The 21,649-nt window shown below is 38.7% G+C and overlaps 1 protein-coding gene across 1 annotated transcript in view; it reads left to right on the top strand.

Annotated features, from left to right (window-relative positions):
- Positions 1–21,649, top strand: part of LEKR1 (leucine, glutamate and lysine rich 1) — a 106,956-nt gene that overhangs the window by 65,001 nt on the left and 20,306 nt on the right. The window contains exons 8-10 of the mRNA XM_087818360.1: positions 8,856–8,933; positions 9,269–9,472; positions 20,554–20,647. Coding sequence (XP_087674486.1) covers positions 8,856–8,933; positions 9,269–9,472; positions 20,554–20,647 — 376 coding nt within the window. The remainder of the gene's footprint in view (positions 1–8,855; positions 8,934–9,268; positions 9,473–20,553; positions 20,648–21,649) is intronic.

Below are 21,649 nucleotides of genomic sequence, written 5' to 3'. Positions count from 1 at the left end.
GCTTTGGCCATGTGGATGCCGCACATGGAGGCGATGCTCGTCAGGCCAGAGCCCCTGCGTGACTGGCCTCTTGGAGCTCAAGAAGTGACAAGGAAACAGCCCAGGAGCAGAGAGGTAGGGCTGGCACCTACCAGCTAAAATGGGGTTTGTGAACACACCGAAACTCAGTAGATCGAGCAGAGTCCTGGCGAGTTAGGAGAGAAGCTAGGCCAGAAATCAGCTTCCGAGGGAAAGGAACAGTCATCGGCTGGGATGCGACCTGGCTGCTACCGAGCAAGTGCGCGCAGGAGCCTCTCTGCAGGCCAGGCGCCCGCCCGTCTAGTATGAACACAAGCTGTGGTGGTGTTTTTTTGTTAATTGTATTTCTAACATAAGTTATAATATGAGTGCTCAGAAACAGTAAGAAAGAGAGGAGATTCAAGTTGGAGGGAGAAATCTACCGCCTCACTAACGTCCATCAGATGAATTACCTGGAGGAAATCACTCTACAGTTGCACAAATGGCAGAGGCTCTTGTTTCGGTTTATAAAGCGGGTGCTTCCTGTCTGTTTAAGAACTTCTTAAAATTAGAAAATAGGCACAGTATCCACTTTTAGAAAATGTGACTTATCAAAGATAGAGCCATTTAAATGGCCCCAACTGCTGGAGCCCCTTCTCCATGCTGGCTGTTCCAGCATTTCCATCTCTGAGCTGTCTACCTTCCTTTACTAAGGGAGGAAGCCGTAGGGTGGGTGTTTAGGATCAGAGCCTAGGACTGCTCAGGGCTCTCAGAGCCCAGGGGGTCCTCAGTAATATACAAGTACTATTTTATTTGTAGGCGAAAACCAAATTTGTAACTTGGCCATTGTTTTATGATAAATTAAGTTGGAAGTCAAAGTAATTCACTCATAAACTTTGATATACAATTTGTTAATGAATTGGATGTTTACTCTGTGTATCTAAACCTTCTGAACTTCTAGAAATTGGAAGGTGCTATAAAATCAGGTTTTTTACCCTCATTGTTTGTGAGGGATGGGGTGGGAATGGGTTTCACATATCCAATGTAAGGTGCTCTTTTGTTTTTTAAAGATTTTTAAATGTTTTGATATAAGCTTTGTGAATTTTTACTTAAGGGGGAGAGGCAGTTTTTAAGTGGATGAACTTGAGGTTCCTTCTTTCCTAAGGTATAGAAGAAAATATTTCCAAGGTCTATAAGAACTTGTTACATATTTTACCAGTTAGGATGCTTTGGGCTTCAAGTAACAGAGGTGGAGTAGTTTCAAGTTTAGTCAGTCCAGCAGCTCAGCAGTATCTCCATGGATCTTGATGTTCCTTCTGTCTTCATCCTGCGCCCTCAGCACTGGCTTCACCCCAAGGCTAGGTCCCTTGCGACCATGAAGTAAGTACCTGCAGTTCCAGGTACCACATCCAAATGTAACCACCCCAGAGGCAGGAAGGGCCTGTTTTTCTGGTGTCTCCTTAAAGGTGAGAAAAAAAATTTCCTAGCAGCCACCAAACAGCGCTCTCTTTACATCTTGTTGGCTAGGACTCTTTTTCACACCCTCTTCTAAAGGACTCACTGGCAAGGGGGAGGAGACAGCCACAGTTGGTTTAGACCAAGCAGGATTTATCCTGAGAGCAGATTATAATGGGGCTCTGCCCACCGGAAGGAAGCTCTAGTGCATATTCAGTAGGTAAACAGTAGTGTTTGCAGAAGTGAAGTGTTAATAATGCTCTGAATAGGTGGTGATGAGATTTTCTATAAATTTTATTTGTGAGTGTCATAATATCTAGATTAATTTGGGGAAGACCTCCCAGAAGTAACAAAAAATCTGGATGCTATAAAATGCAACTTTATTACCTTTAAAAATATATATGTATATATTTAGCTTACAAGTGTACTTCAGGGCCAACATAATAAGACTAACAAGAAAGGCTGCTATAGATGGTGAGAAATTTTTAGGAATTCCTGAAAGAATACATAGAAAGGATTACAAAAAGGTCAACTCTGTGGAGGAATAAAAGAGAGGAAACCCAGTTGTGTGGAGGGCTTACAACACGCAGGACATCACTTGGAATCAGTTAACACAAAAAAGAAGGGAGTAGGATCTGGCAAGTCATCAGAACAGTGGTTCTAACTCCAGTCTGGAGAAGGATTCTGGGGGGCTTTTTGAATCTATATATTACTGTATGACCTTCCCCACAGACTCAACCCCAGGATCAGTTTCTGGGCTCCATTCCCACGCATAGTCTGATTTTACATTTGGATCTGGGGTGGCTCTGAGCAATCTGCATTTTTTATGCACTCCCCACTTGATTCAGATGCAGGTGGTCCAACAAAGCCCACTCTGGGGAACTATTTTTGGAACATTGAAGCCAATGGCCCCTCACCAAGCCCCTCTGATCAACAGGCCCTGTGGGAAACAGCATTGGTGAGGCCTCTGCACCCAGAATACAGCAATGAGTATGGGGACTGGAGATGGGAAGCCTGGCAGCTACTAAACCCTGGGAAAGGCTGGGGTCCCCACATCCCAAGACAAACCTTCAGTGCCCCCACCATTCCCTGTCCCTTCATCACAACCTTCAGAAACAACCTAGGGCAAAAATAAACAGCAAAGCAGACAAGTAAACAGAGAATCTACACGCTGAGGATGAACATCCAACCAAAGGTTATGAGAAAAACCTCCCTCCCAGCATCCCCCCCCAAAAAAAACAGTGGCTCTGAACTCATACAGGAAAAATTTAACATCCAAGGAAATTGTTAAATAGCAAACAGAAGATGTTTAGATAAATTTTAAAAATTAAGATAACCTCCAAAGTATTCCAGGATTGTAACCATAAAAGAATAGGCAGTTATGAAAAATAAGCTGTTAGGAATTTGAGAGATTAAAATTTTGTTTAGAAAAATGATTCCATTCATGTTAAAAATGTATATGAGTACACACACACACACACACACACACACACACGGATTTAAATATACTGAATAAGTGACTGGTAGGATTACAATAGTTCCCTCTGCAAGTGAAAGTGGGGGCGTATAGAGACTTTTATTTGACTCTATATACTTATGTATTGCTTAAATAGCTTACATTGTGAAAGTCTTCACTTTTATGTATGTAATAAAAAGCACAGAATTCACTTAAAATGATTTATATTTATCAATTACTAATGAATATGTCTGGAATGATTATACAAAATATATTTTCTAATTTAGGGACCCTTTTAATCTACTTATACTTTAATTTTATTTGCAGCCACCACCTCCTCATTTAACTAATAATTTGAGCAATGATCAGTTTATGACCATCATAAATTACTAATTTGTTAAACTCTTACTTGACCTCTCATCAACATCTGAGAGAGTTGACCAACCTGTTCTTGGAGCTTTCTCTCATTATTGCCTTCTGAGATGCAATGCTCTGATTTTGCCCTCACCTCTCTGGTCACTCATGAAAATTTTTTCCCTGCAAGTAGGTGGCCTGGTGGCATTCCAGTGTCTGTCAGAGTGTAGATCTGCTTTTCACATGATCTTAAATTGAATAGCCTGGTATCTTCATTCATTCAATACAAGATGCTTACTGAGTGGCAATTATGTGCCATGACTGTTGTGTACAGGCACGAGACACTGGAGTAACAACATTGACAAGCTCCAATAGAGCTGTTTAGGTGATTTTAGGTAATGTTAAGGGCTGAAAAAGTGTGAAACAGGCATAACAGAATGTGAGTGATGGGGAGGGGTGGTATACTTTTGATAGAGTGGCATCCCTGGGCAGATGGCCTTTGAGTTAAGATCTGAGTAACAGAAAAGAGCTAGCAATACTAAAACATCTGGAAGCAGAGAGATCACAGGCCCTAAATTCTTGGAGTGAGTTTTACAAATTCAAGAAACATGAAGGCCAGTTGTGGTAGACACACTAATGGCTTCCAAAGACACACTAATGTCCGAACCGCTGGATATGTGAGTATGTTACCTTACATGGCAAAGAGGACTTTGCACACGGGTTTAAATTAAGGATTTTGAAACTGGGAGATTATCCTGGATTATTTGGGTCGGCCCAATGTGAACAAAAAGGTCCTTATAAGAGGAAAGCAAGAGGGTCAAAGTCACAAACGCTGATATGAGGATGGAAGCAGAGGTTGGAGTGATGTAATCTGATGGGAGGAGCCATAAGCCAAGGAACGCAGGTGGTCTCTACAAGCTAGAGAAGGGAGGGAGCAGGTCCTCCCCTTGGAACCGCCAGAAAAAACACAGCCCTAGCGGCATCTTGATTTTAGGACTTCTGACCTCTGAACCGTAAAAATAATACTCTTGTGTTGTTTCAAGCCACTAAGTTTGCAGTAAATAGTACAGCTGCTGTAACATATGAAGGCGCTGAGATGTCCAGAGCCTAGTGAGGAGTTTGGATTTATCCTGAGGGCAAGGGAAACTATGGGAGGGTTCTGGCGAGAGGGAACCCACCGGCTTGCTTCAGCAGTGGGCAGGCTGACGTGGAGAACAGGTGGAGCGGGAGTGCGGGAGCAGAGCGTGACTGGTGCAGGGTAGGGCTGTAGTGTGGAGACAGGAATATATGCAGGACGACAGCCCAGCAGGACTTACGGATGGAGGAGAGGCTGTGGAAGGGGACAGGACTGGAAAGGAGAGAACAGAGGACGGCGTTTGGGGGTTTCCAGCATCAGGGCAGACAGCTGAAAGGCAGTGCCGCATAGAGGCTGAGAGCCCAGACTCCAGGCCAGACTGCTGGGGTTCAAGTCCCAGCACTACTAGCTAGGAGTCAGGTCACCTTGGGCATGTTACTTATGTCTCTGGCCTCAGTTTTCTCAACTCTAAGAAGGGAATCCGGGCTGCTTTGAGGGTTGTATTAGATATACAAGGTGTTACCTTTCAGTATCATTAATGTGTTGGTGCCGTTTATTGAAGTGAGGGAATCTGTCAGAGAAATGGATATGGGAGTGAAGGAAATAAAAAACAATGCTTTTGATCAGTTAAATTTGAGATGCCTTTGGGCAACAAAGTAGAAATATGAAGGAGGCGGTTTGAGAATGGCTGTTTCATGTAAGAGTGGAGTGGTATTACCCTTGCCTTTCAAATTAGGGGGAAAGATCCAATTATTTCATCTGATTTCTTTTGCTTTGATTGGCAGGAGCACCAGGGGCCTTTCTGAAGGCTCATTCAAAGCAGTTGAAGAGAAAGGATTAACACTGTTTGCTGAGAGTAAAGGAAGGAATGCAGTGTGTAAAGAGATGTAGGCATTCTTTCTATTCCTTCCAGTTGCTCCCATCTGAATGAAGGTGAAGATGACAATTGAGTAGCGAAGGGCAGACCATAGAAAGTGGCTTAACTGGAGTGGGGGTGGGAGCTGACTGTGGTGAGGGGAGTTCTTGGGATGATAGGCTCTCTAGGGACAGGCTTTAAAAAAAAAAGGCAGCTAACTTCAATTGTCCACATAGTTAATAACCACTAACAGGAGTTCTCCTGTCCCTGCCTCTGGATTTGGAAAAGTATGTACAAGAGTCTGAACACAGAGTGAAAGTCGTGGCGGGGCTGTTGAATCTCAAAGCATTTTCTAAAGTAACATTTTTGTTTGATTTCAAAGCAAATATATAGAACTTGGAAAATACAGTAATATATAAAAAAGAACGTTGTAGTTATGTTATGATATACCCTTATAGTTCATTTTTGTAAATAATGTAATTTTTAAACATATTTTCACGTAGTGCTCTATGATCTTAGGATCTTTACTCAGTAATCTTTTCCCATATCATTACATGATACACTTATTATTGTTAAATGGCTATATAGTATTCTAGTCTATGAATGAACCATAACTTATTTACTAATTATTTGTTTTTTAGAATTTCCAAATTTTTTACTTTTATGAGTAAAATGCTTTGAAATTTATATAGATAAATCTTTCTACTCACACACAATTATTTCCTTAGGATTTTTGCTAGAACCAAACTTGCATATTTTTAAGGTTTTTAATGCAAAATGACTCATTGACCTCCAATAAGATTATACTGATTTTCAAACTTAACAGTATATGTAAATACCCATCTCTCATAGCCAGTACTGGGTATTATAATGAAAAAAGAAAACAAAAGTTACTTGTTTAATTGATAACAAATTGTATCCCTGCATATCCCTCTTTGTATTCTTTCCTTTGTGACTTGCCTGCAGGGCCTTTTGCCCACGGTACTAATGGCATGTTAATCTTTTCCTGGTTCCTTCTTTCCTAATATTTTATCTGGAAATAATTTCCAAATACTCTGCTTCTCATCAAAACCTGTACCTAGCTATAGCAACCATTTGTGACTTTTGCGTTGTCCAATCTTTTCCGTAGAATTGTCCCTCAGCATTTTACTGTCAGCAAGAGCTTCCCTTCTTCCCATTTTAAAAAAATGTATTATTGGTATGGACCCATGAGCTCCTATTTTTCAGTGGTTTATAATTTAATACTAAGTTAATTTGATACACAGGTTTTCTTGGCTTAGCTACCTCGAACCCCTTCAAGCTGGCTTGGGGGCCGGGGAACATGACCCCATCATCTTTTATAAGCACTTTCTTCCTTTTTGGTATAACAAGAGGTGTCAGATATACCTGCACTTTCCCACCCTTGGAGTGAGCCATTTCTCTGAGGAGTCCTTCCTTTGAATGGGGAATGGTATTAGAGACCAAGATCTATGTTCTATTGTATGCTCCTGAGCTATTTGATTCTGGTGATGATTTCATTGGGCTTATACTTAAGTCCAACCTATCAAATTGTATGCAGTTCATTGTATGTCAGTACAATACCTTAATAAAGCCATTTTACAAAAATAAGATAATAAAGGAAGTAACACATTTTATAAAGACATTTTTCCCAAAAAAATACTAAAATATGTGTTCAGGAATAACACTTGGATAATAAAACTCCAAAGAAAAATAAAGTGATAACCATAAAATTCATGAGAATGGCTTTTTTTAGGGTAAAGGGACTTTGCTGTGTTGGGACCAGGAATCTGAAGCTTCTAGGGTAGCTGGTAAAGTTTTATTTTTTGACCTGGATGGTAGTTATAAGAGTGTTCTTTTGATAATAATTATATTATGTATTTTAGATGTAATTTCATATATTTAATATTTTACATAAAATATTTTATATTTTACTATAAAAAGGTTTAAAAATAAATGAATGTTATTCATGTGCATGATGTTTTAAAATTATTTATGGGAAACTAAAGTCATTCTGCAAATAAGGCAAACTCATTGATAATCTAAGTAACATTTCATTGTACAGTATAAGCTGTTTTACTATACATTCAGATAATCACTTGAGGAGTCTATAAAAACTTAATTTGGAATATTAATCATTCTTCATATAGCAACTTTTTGAGTATTGTTACAACACCCAAATTATATAAGATCAAGACAAATGTTTATTTTAGTTTTAGAATTTCCATTTACTTCTTTTCAATAGTTTCTGTTTCTCTGCTAAGATTTTTTAAAATCTTTTCATTAATTAGAATAGATTCTGTGAACAGAATTATAATTGCCCCTTTAACCATCTTTGTCCACTAATTTCAATATTTGATTCATTTCAGAGCCAGTCCCTATTAACTATCTTTTCTCTTGAGAACAGGTTATACTTTTCTGTTTCTTCCTATGTTGAGTAATTTTTATTCTGGACATTGTGAATATTATGATACGGAGATACTTGATTCTGTTCTATTTTTCCAAATAATAGTGGGGGTGGTGTTGCTTTAGCAAACAATTAACTTGGTTGGCCTCCCAGTTCAGTTCTTGTATTTTAACTAGGCTGGTTGGAATCTGCCCTGTGCACATGTAGTTCTGAGCTCAGCCAGACATGTGGGAGGAGTTTATATGCAGCATTCGTGACTCCCTCTCTCTGGCTCTCTCCTATTCAGGGTTTGCCCTTTACTTTATAGCAGCTGTGGTTTCCCCAAACACTGTCCTTTAGTTCTTCATGCCAGAACCATCATGAGTTTGCTACCAGCTTTTTTATCAGAATTTTAGTTTCCCCCACATGATGCAGACTGGAGCCTGCCCTCAAGTGTAAAAATCATTAAGCAAATAAATAAAAACATGATACTGTGCTGTCACCTCACTCCAAGTGTTAACTTTCCTCCAGAATCTGCCTGCTTTGGGTCACTTTCCAATACCTTCACTTAGGAGTCTTGTCTTTTCTTTTCTTTTTTTTCTTTTCTTTTCTTTTTTTTCTTTTCTTTTTTTTCTTTTCTTTTCTTTTCTTTTCTTTTCTTTTCTTTTCTTTTCTTTTCTTTTCTTTTCTTTTCTTTTCTTTTCTCTTTTCTGTCTTTTCTTTCTCTCTCTCTCTCTCTCTCTCAATCTCCCTCCCTCCCTCCCTCCCTCCCTCCCTCCCTCCCTCCCTCCCTCCCTCCCTCCCTCCCTCCCTCCCTCCCTCCCTCCCTCCCTTCCTTCCTTCCTTCCTTCCTTCCTTCCTTCCTTCCTTCCTTCCTTCCTTCCTTCCTTCTTTCAGAAATGTTATCCAAAATTTAGACTTTTTATTAAAATGAAGATACATCTGATAGGAGCTTACTTGGCCCTTATAAAAGTAGATTAATGTCGCCCTATTCAGTGTGGCTAGGTGTTTAGAGCATTGGCCTGCACACCAAAGGGTCGGGGATTCGATTCCCAGTCAAGAGCATGCATCTGGGTTGTGGGTTGGATCCCCAGCCCTTGTCACGTGTCCCAGAGGCAACCAATTGATGTGTCTCTCTCACATCAATGTTTCCATTTTTATTTCTCTCCCTCTCTCTAAGCATGTCCTCTGGTGAGGATTTTTTTTTTTTTTAAAGGAAAACAGTTACACTTTAACTATTTTGAAATAAAATATTTGAACCTCTTTTGTATTATTTTAGGAATAAGTCTAATGAAGCTGATGACTGTCAAAGAGAACTTAGAAAACTGAAGTTTGAATCCATTATTTCTGAATCAAGGTATACATTGCAAATTTTTTAATTAATATTTTTTTAGTAATTGAATTTGAAACCATATTTTAAATAACATTTAAAATGTACTTTGGTTTTCTTATTGTATTGTTTGCATATATATTACCAAATTCAAGTTTATAATATCTTGAAGCTATTTCCTGATTTTTGCCTCTGCCTACCTGGGAAAAATTTAATATCACAGAGCTATCCATTTTCCTAGCATTCTTAAATTTTGTAAGGTAAAGTTATAGTCTATAATTTCAAATGAAAATTGCAATATCTTTGATAAACATGAATATATAGTATCTAATGCATGTCGATGAATTTTTTGACCTTTTTAGGCATACTAGATTGCTTAAAGAGAAAGAAGACTCTTTAATGGCTTGTCAACAAATATATAAAACTTTACAGGAAGAACTGACTGCAAAAGAAAGTCAAGAAGAAGACATAAAAAGGAGAATTAACCTTGCAGAAAATGAACTAGAGAGAACCAAAATTCTTCTGAATCAGACAAAAGAAGAGGTTATAACACTGAAAAGTGAAAGGTGCAGTCAAGAATAATTTCCCCCAAAAGTATTTTATGTTTATATCAGTATTCCATATATATTGGAAACATCAAAGTCCTGAAATCCCAGGATTAAAGATGTATTTCACCTGAAATGTCATTATATCCCACCACCTCACTTACAGGGATCAAACTGAAGCTTAAATTGGTGCAATTTCTTGCTTAAAGTCAGTGACAGTAGAGATAGAACTCACATTGCATTTGGTGTTAGATTTTTATTGAAAAGACTAAAATGACCGTGTGTGATACTTTACTGAATTTCCCCTGGACCAGTAATTGGTGGAGTCTGTCATTTTCCAATAGAGAAAAATATTTTTTAATATATATTTTTTAATTTTTTTAAAAAAGTATCTTTATTGTTGAGAGAGAATAGGATGTGGGATGGGAGGGGATCAATGGAAGGAAAAGGGGGGCATCTGTAATACTTTCAACAATAACGATAAATTTTTTAAAAATTGTATGAAAATGTTCTTAGCAGCTTTATTTACAATTACTGTTCTACTCTTCTGTATTTACCCAAGAGAAATGAAAATGGATATACATACTAATATGGATAAGCAAAGGTTAATGGCAGCTTTATTGGGGCTATTACCTCAGATTGAAAACAATAAAAATGACCATCAGTTAGTGAGTAATCACGTTGTACAGGGTGGGGCAAAAGTAGGTTTACAGTTGTACATGTGGAAAATAATACAATAATTAATAATATAAGAATGAACTCTGTGTTTCGCATACTCACAACTATAAAGCTACTTTTTTCTCACCCTGTATATTTATAGCATGGAATATACTATTCAGAAAAAAAAAATTGATTTATGCAACAACATAGATGAACATCCAGGTCCATTAATTTTTAAAGGAAAAGAAAAGAAATCTTTTTAAAAATGTATCTTTATTGTTGAGAGAGAATAGGACAGAAAAAGGGAAAAACCTTTTACTGGTTCGTCTTCTCTTTCTTATGTGTCAGCACCTCTTACTGAAGACTTGCCATCAGCACAGACACCTCTGGTGTTCAGGTAGTTTCAAGGACGCTAAGAAGCAGATCATCCAACCTGCCTAGACATTTTTGCCGTTGATTTGTCCTTAAACTAACCTCTGTACTTAGCATCCCAACCCTGCTTGCTTGCTTTCTGTTTCCATTTGCCTGGCATGCCTCTGCTCGTTCTTTGTGGGTCCTTTTGTTTTAAATGCATATTTGATACATAGCACAAATTTGGGGGTTTGTGTTATTGGATTTTATCAAATCTGGGAGTCCTTTAATAGGAGATATGATCCCATTCACATTGATTGATATGATTATTACAGTCCGGAAGAACACAAGTTCCGTAAGGGCAAGAATTTGTGCTCGGTGCGCAGAAAGCACTATCGGCTGTTTGGTTTTCGGCCTTCCTATTGTTTTGATCTTTCAGTTTATTGTTTATTTTACTTATTTCATGTTAATATAAGAAGAAGAATAGGAGAATGAGTGCTGGCCCGGACCCCGTAGTTGAACGCGCCTGCCCCGCATGCCCTGTCCTCCCCCGCAATGCTCAGGCTGCGCAGTTGGGGGAGCCTGCTCGGCCGCTGTGACACCATCTGACCCGACCTTGTCTTCACGCTGCCCGGGGAGGTGCCCGGCTCCTTCCGTGGCGCTCCATGGGAGGAGCAAGGGGCTGAACGCCAGCCTGGAGTCTGCCCTCCCAGCCCCGTGCCGGGCGCAGAGGAAGGGGCTCACTGCTGTCCCCTAAGTCACCATCCTGCCACAGCCCTGACCAGGCCGTGGCCTTGGTCTGCTCCCACCCAGAGGGAACTTCTGATTCACCAACCAGCGGGGAAGCAGCTTGAAATCTGCGCTGGCTAGCAGAGCTGTGGCCCTCACCTGTGAGGCAGGTGTCATTCTCTACATAAGGAAATAGGTTAAGCAAGGCTAAATTTCTTGGTCAGGGTGCCTGTGTCTAACCTTTATAACCCATGTTCCCTCTCCTACGGTTTGCACAATTCCCTCAGCATCTGCCTTAAAAGACCCAGTTTTGCCAGCTTCTGCCATGTGACTTCTCTTTCTCAACCATGTTGTAATATGGTCTTCAGGGGCCTTCCACCCCTGCAGAAAGCAGAAAAACCCAGGGTGCCTCCTCTGTGTCCCCTCTCCCCCTCCCCTCACTCCCCCCCTCCCCCCCCAGTCTTTCAGGACTCTCCCATTCACTATAAATATAACATGGTGAGTTTTGTCTTCTACTCTCAGGTTTCTTGGCAAAATCAGAAGTGGAGCTATAATACATACATTTCACAACACATTCTATAGCAAGAGACGATTAGGGTTTACTTTATTGAGGCTTGTCCTATTTTCATAGAGGCTAGAAGCAGTAAGAAGTATGGAACATAGAAAGGGATTTGGAAACAATGTTTTAAGGTTCTGTGACCTTGTGGTAGTGTTGCTTAGTATTTTCAAAAATGGGCTTTATTTATTTATTTATTTATTTATTTTAAATTTATCTTTATTGTTGAAAGTATTACAGATGTCTGCTTTTCCCCCATTGACCTGCTCTGCCCCACTCCCACCCCTTCCTCAGGCTTTCACCGAATTATTATCTGCGTCCATGGGTTATGCATATATGCATATAAGTTCTTTGGTTAATATCTTCCTACCCCTCCTTCCTTCCTTCCCTCTGAGCTCCTTCAGTCTGTTCCATGCTTCCATGTCTCTGGATCTATTTTGCTTGTCAGTTTATTTTGTTCATTATATTCCACATATAAGTGAGATCATGGACTTTAGAGTTAGGCAAACATAGGTTTAAATTTCAATTTGATCAGTCTTAAGTTTGGACAAGCTTGAAGGTTCATTTTCCTTATCTGTAAAATGGGCGTATCACGATCTTCTTGTGAAGGTAGATGCATCTAGTATTGTGCCTGGTAGATTGTCAGTGCTCAGGATGTATTAGTTCCCTCCCTTTCATCTTTCCTTACATTGCTAACCCCTTGAAGATCATATCTTATTAAGTTTTATATCCTGCACTGGTGATGTAGATATTCAGTAAATGTCTGTTGAACTCAAGATTATCTCTCTGCCTTCCTCTTAGACTTACAGAGATTAGTCCATGGAGTGATTCAATTTGGATGCTATCCTATTAGTGTAAAGGATTATGAAATGAAGTGTCTTCAGTAATATCATTTATAAATAACAAACCTCGTCGGGGGTTATTCCCCAAGACTCACTTCTTTCTCTGATTTCCTTTCCATCAACAGCTCTTAGAGCAAGAGGCTGACTTCTTATATCATCACAGACTTACTGCTTTGAACAGAGGCAAGAGTTGTGGCAAAATAAGAATTATCTCTTTGATTGAAAATGTGAAGACATCTCTTTTAGAACAACTTGTGAAACAGAACTGAAAGCTGTCATTTGGCATTCTGGTTTGACATTTGCTTGCAGTTATGTTTTTAACTACAATTAAGGGAATCTGGATGTTTGCATGTATTAGATTCTCATTTTCTTTTTGGTCTAAGAACTTAAAAGTTAAAGTTTTAAAAAGAAATACTCTTAATTGCAAGTAGATCCTAGTTTGCCTATTGTACCAACTCCAAAAACATTATTTAAAAATACATATCTGGTGAAACTGCAGGGTAGAATGCTACAGATAGCCACCCCATCACCCAATATGAAAATCAAAGGCAGCGGAACATACTGCAGAGAGGCCTCGGCTGGTACAAGCTGGGGCCAGCTTTGTCTCCTGTGAATAACATCCCTTCAGAGAGACACTGATTACTCAGGATCTTCATTTCTTCTAAAAATTGGGGAACTGCATTAATGTATTTCCAAAGACTGGCAAGGAAAAACTACTGTATTCCTAGAGACTAAAGCAGTGCCTAACACTGGTAGGTACTCAATAAATATTTGTTGAATGTATGGACGAGAATGAATTTAATCCCAATCAAACCAGTGATCACAGGATTTAAAACTCAGAAGCTCCCAGCGTTTCTCTCAGGCTCAGAGAGTTTCTGACTTGTCAAAAATCAGAGCTGGGAGTACAATTCTATGTTCTAGTAAAAATCTTCTTGATTGGATTTTTAGTCAGTCTAAATTTAAACCCCAAATTTGTGTTGTTTCCAATCAATCTAAAGCAGCAAAATCTGTAGAACTGGTTCTAAAGAGGAAATTGGATACCTGTATGACATTCAAAACTAGCAGCACACTTTCAGCTTTTTATAACACGAAATGTGCCTCAACAAGTGTGTTTTATTTCTTATCATTCCTCTAGATTTCTAGCAGAAAGGCTCACTAGAGTCCAAATGATAGCTTTTAGTTCTGTTGATTCTTTATAGGTTCTTTCAACACAGAACTGTTTTCCTTTATCAGTTTCAGTTTCTTAAGATGGTTTTGTATTCCTGAGCAAGGTGCAAGTTCTTCCGTGAGTGTGCTGTATAAATGTGGTTTTTATTTTGGGAATCAGGAGTATCTTTTTCACACATACCATCATCTCTGTGTGCATTATTCAATGCCCACTCCACCCTAATCAAGGACAGCTAAGTGTTTGTCACATCATGTAGAATTATTCTTTCTGCCTTATCCCATGAAAGGCTCACACTGAAGAGTTTTAGTCATGAACAGAGGTTCAGCAGGAATCAAAGACATATGGAAGTCTTTATTTCTGTAGTCGTAAGTATCAAGCAAACTTACCATCACAGACACAAGTTCATAATTTTTATAACAGTTCACTCAACACACCTTATACTTTGTACAGATTCATAAGGAACTTCATAATTCTCTGAAACTTCAGTGAATAATTATACTTGATTAACATTGTTTAAACCTTGGTCAAATATATTTTAGCTTCACTAATCTACGAGACTTTCACAGTTTTGTTCTAAAAGGATATACTTAACAGTGCTGTTTTGTACTGGGCACATCAGAGGAATATATATGGAATGGATTCTACTTTTGCGTGGTATCAAAATTATCACTATATCCAGGGAGGCTGAAATTTGAGCATCTCAAGTATTCAGTACCATCCATTTTATAGTAAAGGTAACTTACAATGTACTCACAGGCACCCTCTGAAAATGTTCCTTGGAATTTTCTAATCAGTAAGACCTTTTTTCAAATAGGAAACCTGACCTAAAAAATAAAGTGGATGAAATTGCCAGAATTTTGCCGTCCGGCCACTTCTAACAAGCACACAGCCATCCACATCCATTCTTTGATACTGGCATTTTGAAAACCAGGTTAAGTGCTGCTTTATTTCTATTGACCACTGCTCCATATTTAATCAAGTTTACTATTATATATTCTAATCTTATACCCAAAGTTTTGTAATATCACTTGAAGGCAAACCATTGTATTAGTTTCCTATTGCTGCTATAACAAATTAACACAAATTTAGTGGTTTAAAACACCACCAGTTTGTTATCTTATAGTTCTGGAGATTGGAAATCCAAATTAGTGTTAAGGGACTAAAATCTAGGTGTCAGTAAAGCTGGCTCTTTCTGGAGGCTCCAGGGTAGAATCCATTCCTTGCCTGTGTTATATTTTAGAGGCTGCTGGCATTCCTTGGATCCTGACTCCACGAATCTAATCTCTGCTTCTGTCATCACATCATCACCTTCTCCCACATTAACTTTCCTCTCATATAGAGAACCTTGGTAATTACACTTAGGGCATATCCAGATAATCTAAGATAATCTCCACATCCCAAGATCCTTAATCACATCTGCAAAGTCTTTTGCTATATGAGGTAGATAGTCTACGGGAAGGATGGAAGTTGAGAAAGCTGTTTCCAACAGGGCAAAATCTAAATGCCCTTTTCTAATGTGGCCAACACAGACAAGTACATGTCAGAGAGGAAAATCAGGAGCTACGGAGAAAACTGGACTGAGGAATCACTTCCACGTGAAAGAACCGTAGACTAAGCAAAGAATGTTTCCCACCTCCAGGGTGGGAATCCTCATGGTGGTGTCCAGTGGAATTTCAGAGTTGGGATAGACTCCACCTCTCCATACTTAATTGACATCAGACGTGGCCATTTAATATAAGAGAATATTAAATATAAGAGAAGTGAGATATACCATTGAATATAAGAGAAGTGAGATGTACCAATTCTAAGCAGAACTTTAACAAATCCTGTGTTTTGGCAAGTTTTCTGTGAGTCACAAAATCAGCATACCCAGGTAAGAGTTGCTCTTTCGGCTGCATCCTGGAACAAAAAGTGGAGCAGAGCAGAAGACGACACCTAACAAGCAAAAAGTAAACTAGTATTATAAGCCTCTGAAATTACAGACTTCTTAAGTTTCAGATGTCTCTGAAATATAAATTTAGAACAGTCAGGTGGAGAGTTTGATACATGAGTCAGATACACAGGGAACAGATATGAGCTAGAGATAAAATTTGGGAACTGTCAGCATCTATATTGCATTTTAATCATAAGAGTAGATAAGATCACCTAGAGAAAGAAGAGAGAAAATAAAAAGGTCCAAAACAAAGTGCTGAGAACACAAATGTTAACTGCCAAGAGGAAGATGAGCTTGCCTGCAAAGGCGACAGGACTGGCCCCAGCTTTGGAGGAAAGCCCTAAGAGGTTTGAATGGAGTCCCACGTTTGCTGTCCTCACTTTTTGTTCCTTCTGCTTCACCTCCTTTTCTCCAGCCTGGAGACTGCAGGGCAGGCAGCACCTGCGATGTCTCCTCACACTTTAAAAGATAAAGCTTCCTTTTACATTGCTGGATTTTGAGCACCACTTGCACAGGGACCCTGCCTTCCTAAATCACCTCTGTCCCTCCAAGGCCTGATGACGCTGCCTGGTCCATAGTGTGCATAGTGGTCCGTAAACCCCCCCGTATTACCCACCTGCCCGCTCTCTCACCTTGGTCTCTCCCTTTATTTCTCTTGAAATTTTACTATGGATACTCAGCGAAGTCTAAATTTAATATCTCAAACTCCTTGCAGATATTTCAAGGATCAAAGAACACTTGAGCTCTGATAGTTGCCATCCTGAAATACATTTTTCTCCAGTGTTCTGTTCTAGTCTTTTGTTAGCCCCATTAGTTACACATCGTCAGAACTATTCTTCTATACAGATGATATTTGTTTATAATTACCTACACGCAGAACTGGCTATATAATTTTCAGGGCCCAGTGCGAAGTAAAAGTGTAGGGCCCTTCTTCAAAAACTGGAAAAAGCTATTTCCTTTCCTTCACGGTCTTTCTCATCCTGTCATGGTGGTGGTTTTTGTTTGTTTGTTTGTTTGTTTGCTATTAAATGCTGTGCTCCCTTGGGCACAGGGAAATCATGGGGTGGGTGCAGGCTCTCACAGGCACCCAGGGCCATGCCCCATGATTCAGCACAGGGAGCACACATGCCCCATCTCCACCTTCCCCAGGCCTGTACCCAGCCTGGATACCCTCCCAAAGCAGAGGATGGAAACAAATGATAAGCAAGGGGCAGGGAGCAGGGGGCTGAGAACCGTCCTGGGGAGTCAGAGAGGTGGCAGGATGTAGAACTGTGTGTGAGCTGAAACTCCACGCCCGGCACATGCTCAATTATCCCTCACTTATAAAACACAAATTCAAAGATAAAATTATTAAGAATCTCTCAATAGTGACCACAGAGCATTAAAGCAGAAGCACAGGGTCTTCTTCAAAGAATGGGTCCTGTACCTCTGGCTTGAGCATACACGCCCGGGAAGCCCTCCCTGCCTGTGTGTTTGTCACTTTGCTCACCATTTCTTCTTGCATGTCTGACCTTCCTTCTGAATATATTCCTTTCTGCAAAGTGTATTCTTTGAAGCTCCTTAAGTAAAGACCCTTTAGCTAGTGGTAAACACTCTGGTTTTATTTATCTGAGCATAATTATTTCAGCCTCATTCTTACAGATAGTTTTGTTGGGTACCCAGCTTTAGGCTGATGGTTATTTTCTCATAGATTTTGAACATATTATTTTGCTGTCTTTGGCTTTTTTTGTTTCTGCTGGAAAATAAGTTTTCGGTTTGTTTGGGTTCCTTTGAAGATAATGCAGTTTTTTTCTCTTCGACTTCTTTTAAAATCTCTTTAACTTTCATGTTCTTCATTTACACTACCAGGTGCTTATGTGTAAGATTTATTTTTATTTGTCTTACTTAGAATCTATTGGGCTTCTAGATTTGTGGTGGTTGTTTTTCACCAGTATGAAATATGCTCTTCAGATATTTCTCTTTTTCTTCTGAAATAATGAATAGATATATATGAGATCTTTTCCCTCTGCCCTCCATATATCCACTTCTCTTTCACGTTTTTATGTTCTTGACTCCCTATACTGCACGCTGTATAATTTCTTTGAATGTCCCTTTCAGTTTATTACTTCATTTTTTAGCTATGAATAGTCTGCTATAAGACCATTCACAGAGTTTTTGATTTCAATGATCATATTTATCATTCTTACAAGTTCAATTTGGTTCTTTTTCAAATTTAATTAATCATTTAAAACACCTTTTTTTTTTTTTTTTTTTTACTTTATTGAACATACTTATTTTCTGTATCTGAAAATTCAATACTTTGGAAGTTTGATTATGCTGTCTTTTGTTTGCTAATTCTTTCTCTTTTTGGCTTTTAAAAAATAGTTTTGTGATTTTAAACACTATGATCCCAGAGGTCTTATATCTTTATTGGTAGGAATTCTTTGTACACCAGGTTTTAGATAGGTTTCTCCCCAAAATATTGGTGTTTTCCTACCAGACTAGGAGACAAGGTTAACCTAGCACCACATTAAGTTATCTTCTCAACATGAAGCTTTTGGGACCACTCAGGTAATATGAATTCAGGATACAAATTTACATTAGGGTTGGTTTGTGTTTATAAATTCTTATGGGATATTTATATTTTCCCCTCTACCTAGCACCAAAATTCAAAGCGAGTAATTTTCTTTTTGTACCTCGAGAAGAGATATTATTTGTATTTTACACATTCTGAGTATGAATTTCACACATATACTATCAGTAGCTCTTTGAGATGTAACTTCATTCAGGTGAGTTTCCTTGTAGACTCTTCCTTTGTCTCCTGAGTCCTGTGCCCTTCATGGCTGTAAATCTTAAAGCTCAAGTTCATCAGATTTGGAAAGTACTTGCAAGATGAAAGTTCGCTTCAATGCTCTACTTAATGCTGGGGTTCTTCCATTCATTTCAGTTTTTTAACCTTTAGTTTGGAATAATTTTATATTTCTAGAAAAGTCACAAAGACAGTACAGAGAGGTGATGTTTCCCTTTACCCCATCTTTCTTAACCATGGCATAGCCAGTTTTCTGTAAAACCTAAGAAATTAATATTGGTATAATATAATTAATTAACCTACAGATTTTTTTCAGATTCCAGTAGTTTTCCACTGATATCTTTTTCCATTCTTTCACATGAGTTTTGTTCTCTTCATTTTTCTCACTTTTTGTCCAGTTTATTGATGAATTTTTAGATTTTTTTTAATAATGAAAAAATGACTTTACTTATTTTTAGTAAAAAATTGTCAAGGTACCTAGTCCAACACATTGCTGGAAAGAGAAACCTGGAGAGTTTCGTTTTTCCAGTCAGTTTCCCTCAAGTGATATTTGTACTTCTGATTACCAAGTTAAATGTGTCATCTTATGTTTGCATCTTTAAAATTTTCTAGACTAGAAATGTAGGCGGCACTATTTTCATTATGGTAAAAAAAAATTTAATAATATTATGAGTGAGACTAGAATAGAGATTAAGAGATAGACTAGAGTCTGTTAAAATACTCTAGGTGGGAGATAAAGTCAAGAACCTTAACAAGTTGCTGGCAATGAGGAAGGAAGGGAAGAAATAGTTTGACACAGAGGAAGCAGAATAGATAGGACTTGTTGCCGAGTGGATGTGGTAGAACATGGAGGAAGTCAGAGATAACTCGGGGTTTCAAGCAAAGATTCTGACTGTAAAGAAAGGTTTTCAGAAGTCAAAAGGAAACGCAAGATTGCAGGAGATGACGGTGAATATGTTTTTTTGATGTTTGAAATCTTTGGTGTTTTTTTGTTTTGTTTTGTTTTTAAATATATCTTTATTGATTCCAGAGAGGGGAAAGGAAAGGGAGAGAGAGAGAGAGAGAGATAGAAGCATCAATGATGAGAGAGTCATTGATTGAGCCCACAACCCGGGCATGTGCCCTGACCGGGAATCGAACCCTGATCGCCTGGATCCCAGGTTGACGCTCAACCGCTGAGCCCTGCCTGGCCAGGCGAAATCTTTGGTGTTGATGGATCATTAGGATAGAGATGCCCAACAGCAGTTATAAATGCAAGTCACAAGTTTGAGAAAAGGGATCAGAGCTAGAAGGAAGAGATTGGTGATGGGAAACAAAGGGCTTACAAAGAGGAATAAGCAATGGAGAAGCATCATCTGCACGGATAGTAAGAAAAGTCATGGTGATTTTAGAAACAGGAAAGAGCCCTGAGCAAGAAACATGCTTTTGCCTTTACTTGTGATAGTCAAAGGCTTAATTTCAGTGCCCCTGGGAAAGGTTCTCATGAGTCGCCCATATTACCTCCACCCAAAGGATCACACACGAAGCTTTAAGATCCATTTTTGTGGATTAAAATGTTCTTTGTGTTTTTAGTTTTCTAATACGTTTTGTGCTATACCATACCACATCTCAGGCTTTACCCTCTCAATTTGGTTTGTTTCTATCAGTATTTGAGGTAAGTAAAAGAAAAATAAATTTAGCAGACACCACAAACATGTTGATTTTATAGCACATCCCAATATAATTTCCTTTTTTGAAGAAACAAAATATTGTCTACTGTTAGAATTTAGTCATATACTTTAGAACCACAATGTATAACATTTTATTATGTTTGTGATTCCATATATGTTGTTACTATTTCATGTACAAATAACATTACTTATCACACAGAAATTAAGCCTGAGAAAATACTTGCCTTATATGCAGTGTTTGTGAATTGCTGTTAACATTTAAAATCATATCTAGTAGCAGTATATATATTGTCAAAGAGAATAAACAGACTAAGTTGTGAATTATATTCTCTGAGTCAAGATGTACAACTTAGTAAGAGTATTAGGGGTGAGACTTGACTCATTTGTCGGGTTTATGGTTTTCAGAGAATTGATGCTGATTTCACATCAGAAAAACATTGAGCAGCTGCAGGAAACCCTTAGACAGGAGCGGTTGGATAATGATAACCGGAGGGAGAAGGTAACGATAATGTAGCTTTCATCAGCATGTGTCTTATTTGCTTTTTAAACATTCTGTTTGGTTGCCAGAAGACTATTCCAAATAGATTTCTTTGCTTCTATACACACATTTGGTTCCTTCTGGAATTTCTTAGACCAATGCACAAAGCACTGAAGCCTTCCCAACTCTTTTTCTTCCCCATTAGCTACCTATCCCTACCACTAACCTCTGCCTTGGTTTGCTGATTATAACTTAAATTTGCATCTAGAACTAGAGCTAGCTACTAATTCAGACTGCTTGACTGAAGCCCTGACACCCTGTTTGGTTATTATCAGGTTCTTCTCTTTGGTGACTAGACCCTACACTTGTAACCTCAAGCAACAAGCAGTTGCCACATATCCACCTGGAATCCCTCACTCTGCCATCTACAGGACTGAAACCTTTTAGGTATTGTTGCTGGCTCAGGTCAATTATTATTCTGTCACTTTCATTTCCAATCTTCACACAGTTGGCCATACTCTCGGCTAGTACTGGCTTGCTATAAGTCATTCCTCCTTCCCTTGTCCCTCAGGGACAGCACATCCAGGCTGTAACAAAAATGATCACTACGCCAGAGGTTTCATATGGGCAACAATTAAATTTTAGAATATGAAATAAAGTTGCTCTAAGGTTCTCATTCTTATTTTGTTTAATTTTGTAGCACGGTGTTTTTCTTCTTTAAAGCTCACACTTTTTTAATTCTTTCTAATTTTTATTAGCCTCAGTGTGCTCAATTGGCTAATCTGTTCTTATTCACTTCCCACCATCTTTACCAATCCATGTTTAAAAAAACAAAAAAGTGATCAACTTAACTAACAATCCAAAAAGTGCAAATTAAAACAATGAGGGATTCATTTTCGCAGACCCAGTTGGTAGAGTGGATTTTGCAGTATGCTAAAGGTCTAGTGAGATAGTCTTTCATACTCACTCTTCAAGGGACTGGAAATTACAGCCACCTTTTGGAGAGCAGCTTCGCAATAAGTA

Source organism: Miniopterus natalensis, chromosome 6 (genome assembly GCF_054644295.1).
Source record: "Miniopterus natalensis isolate mMinNat1 chromosome 6, mMinNat1.hap1, whole genome shotgun sequence".
NCBI classification, from domain to species: Eukaryota; Metazoa; Chordata; class Mammalia; order Chiroptera; family Miniopteridae; genus Miniopterus; species Miniopterus natalensis.
Note: the sequence above shows the minus strand (reverse complement) of the source record. Positions and strands in the feature narration are given on the sequence as shown.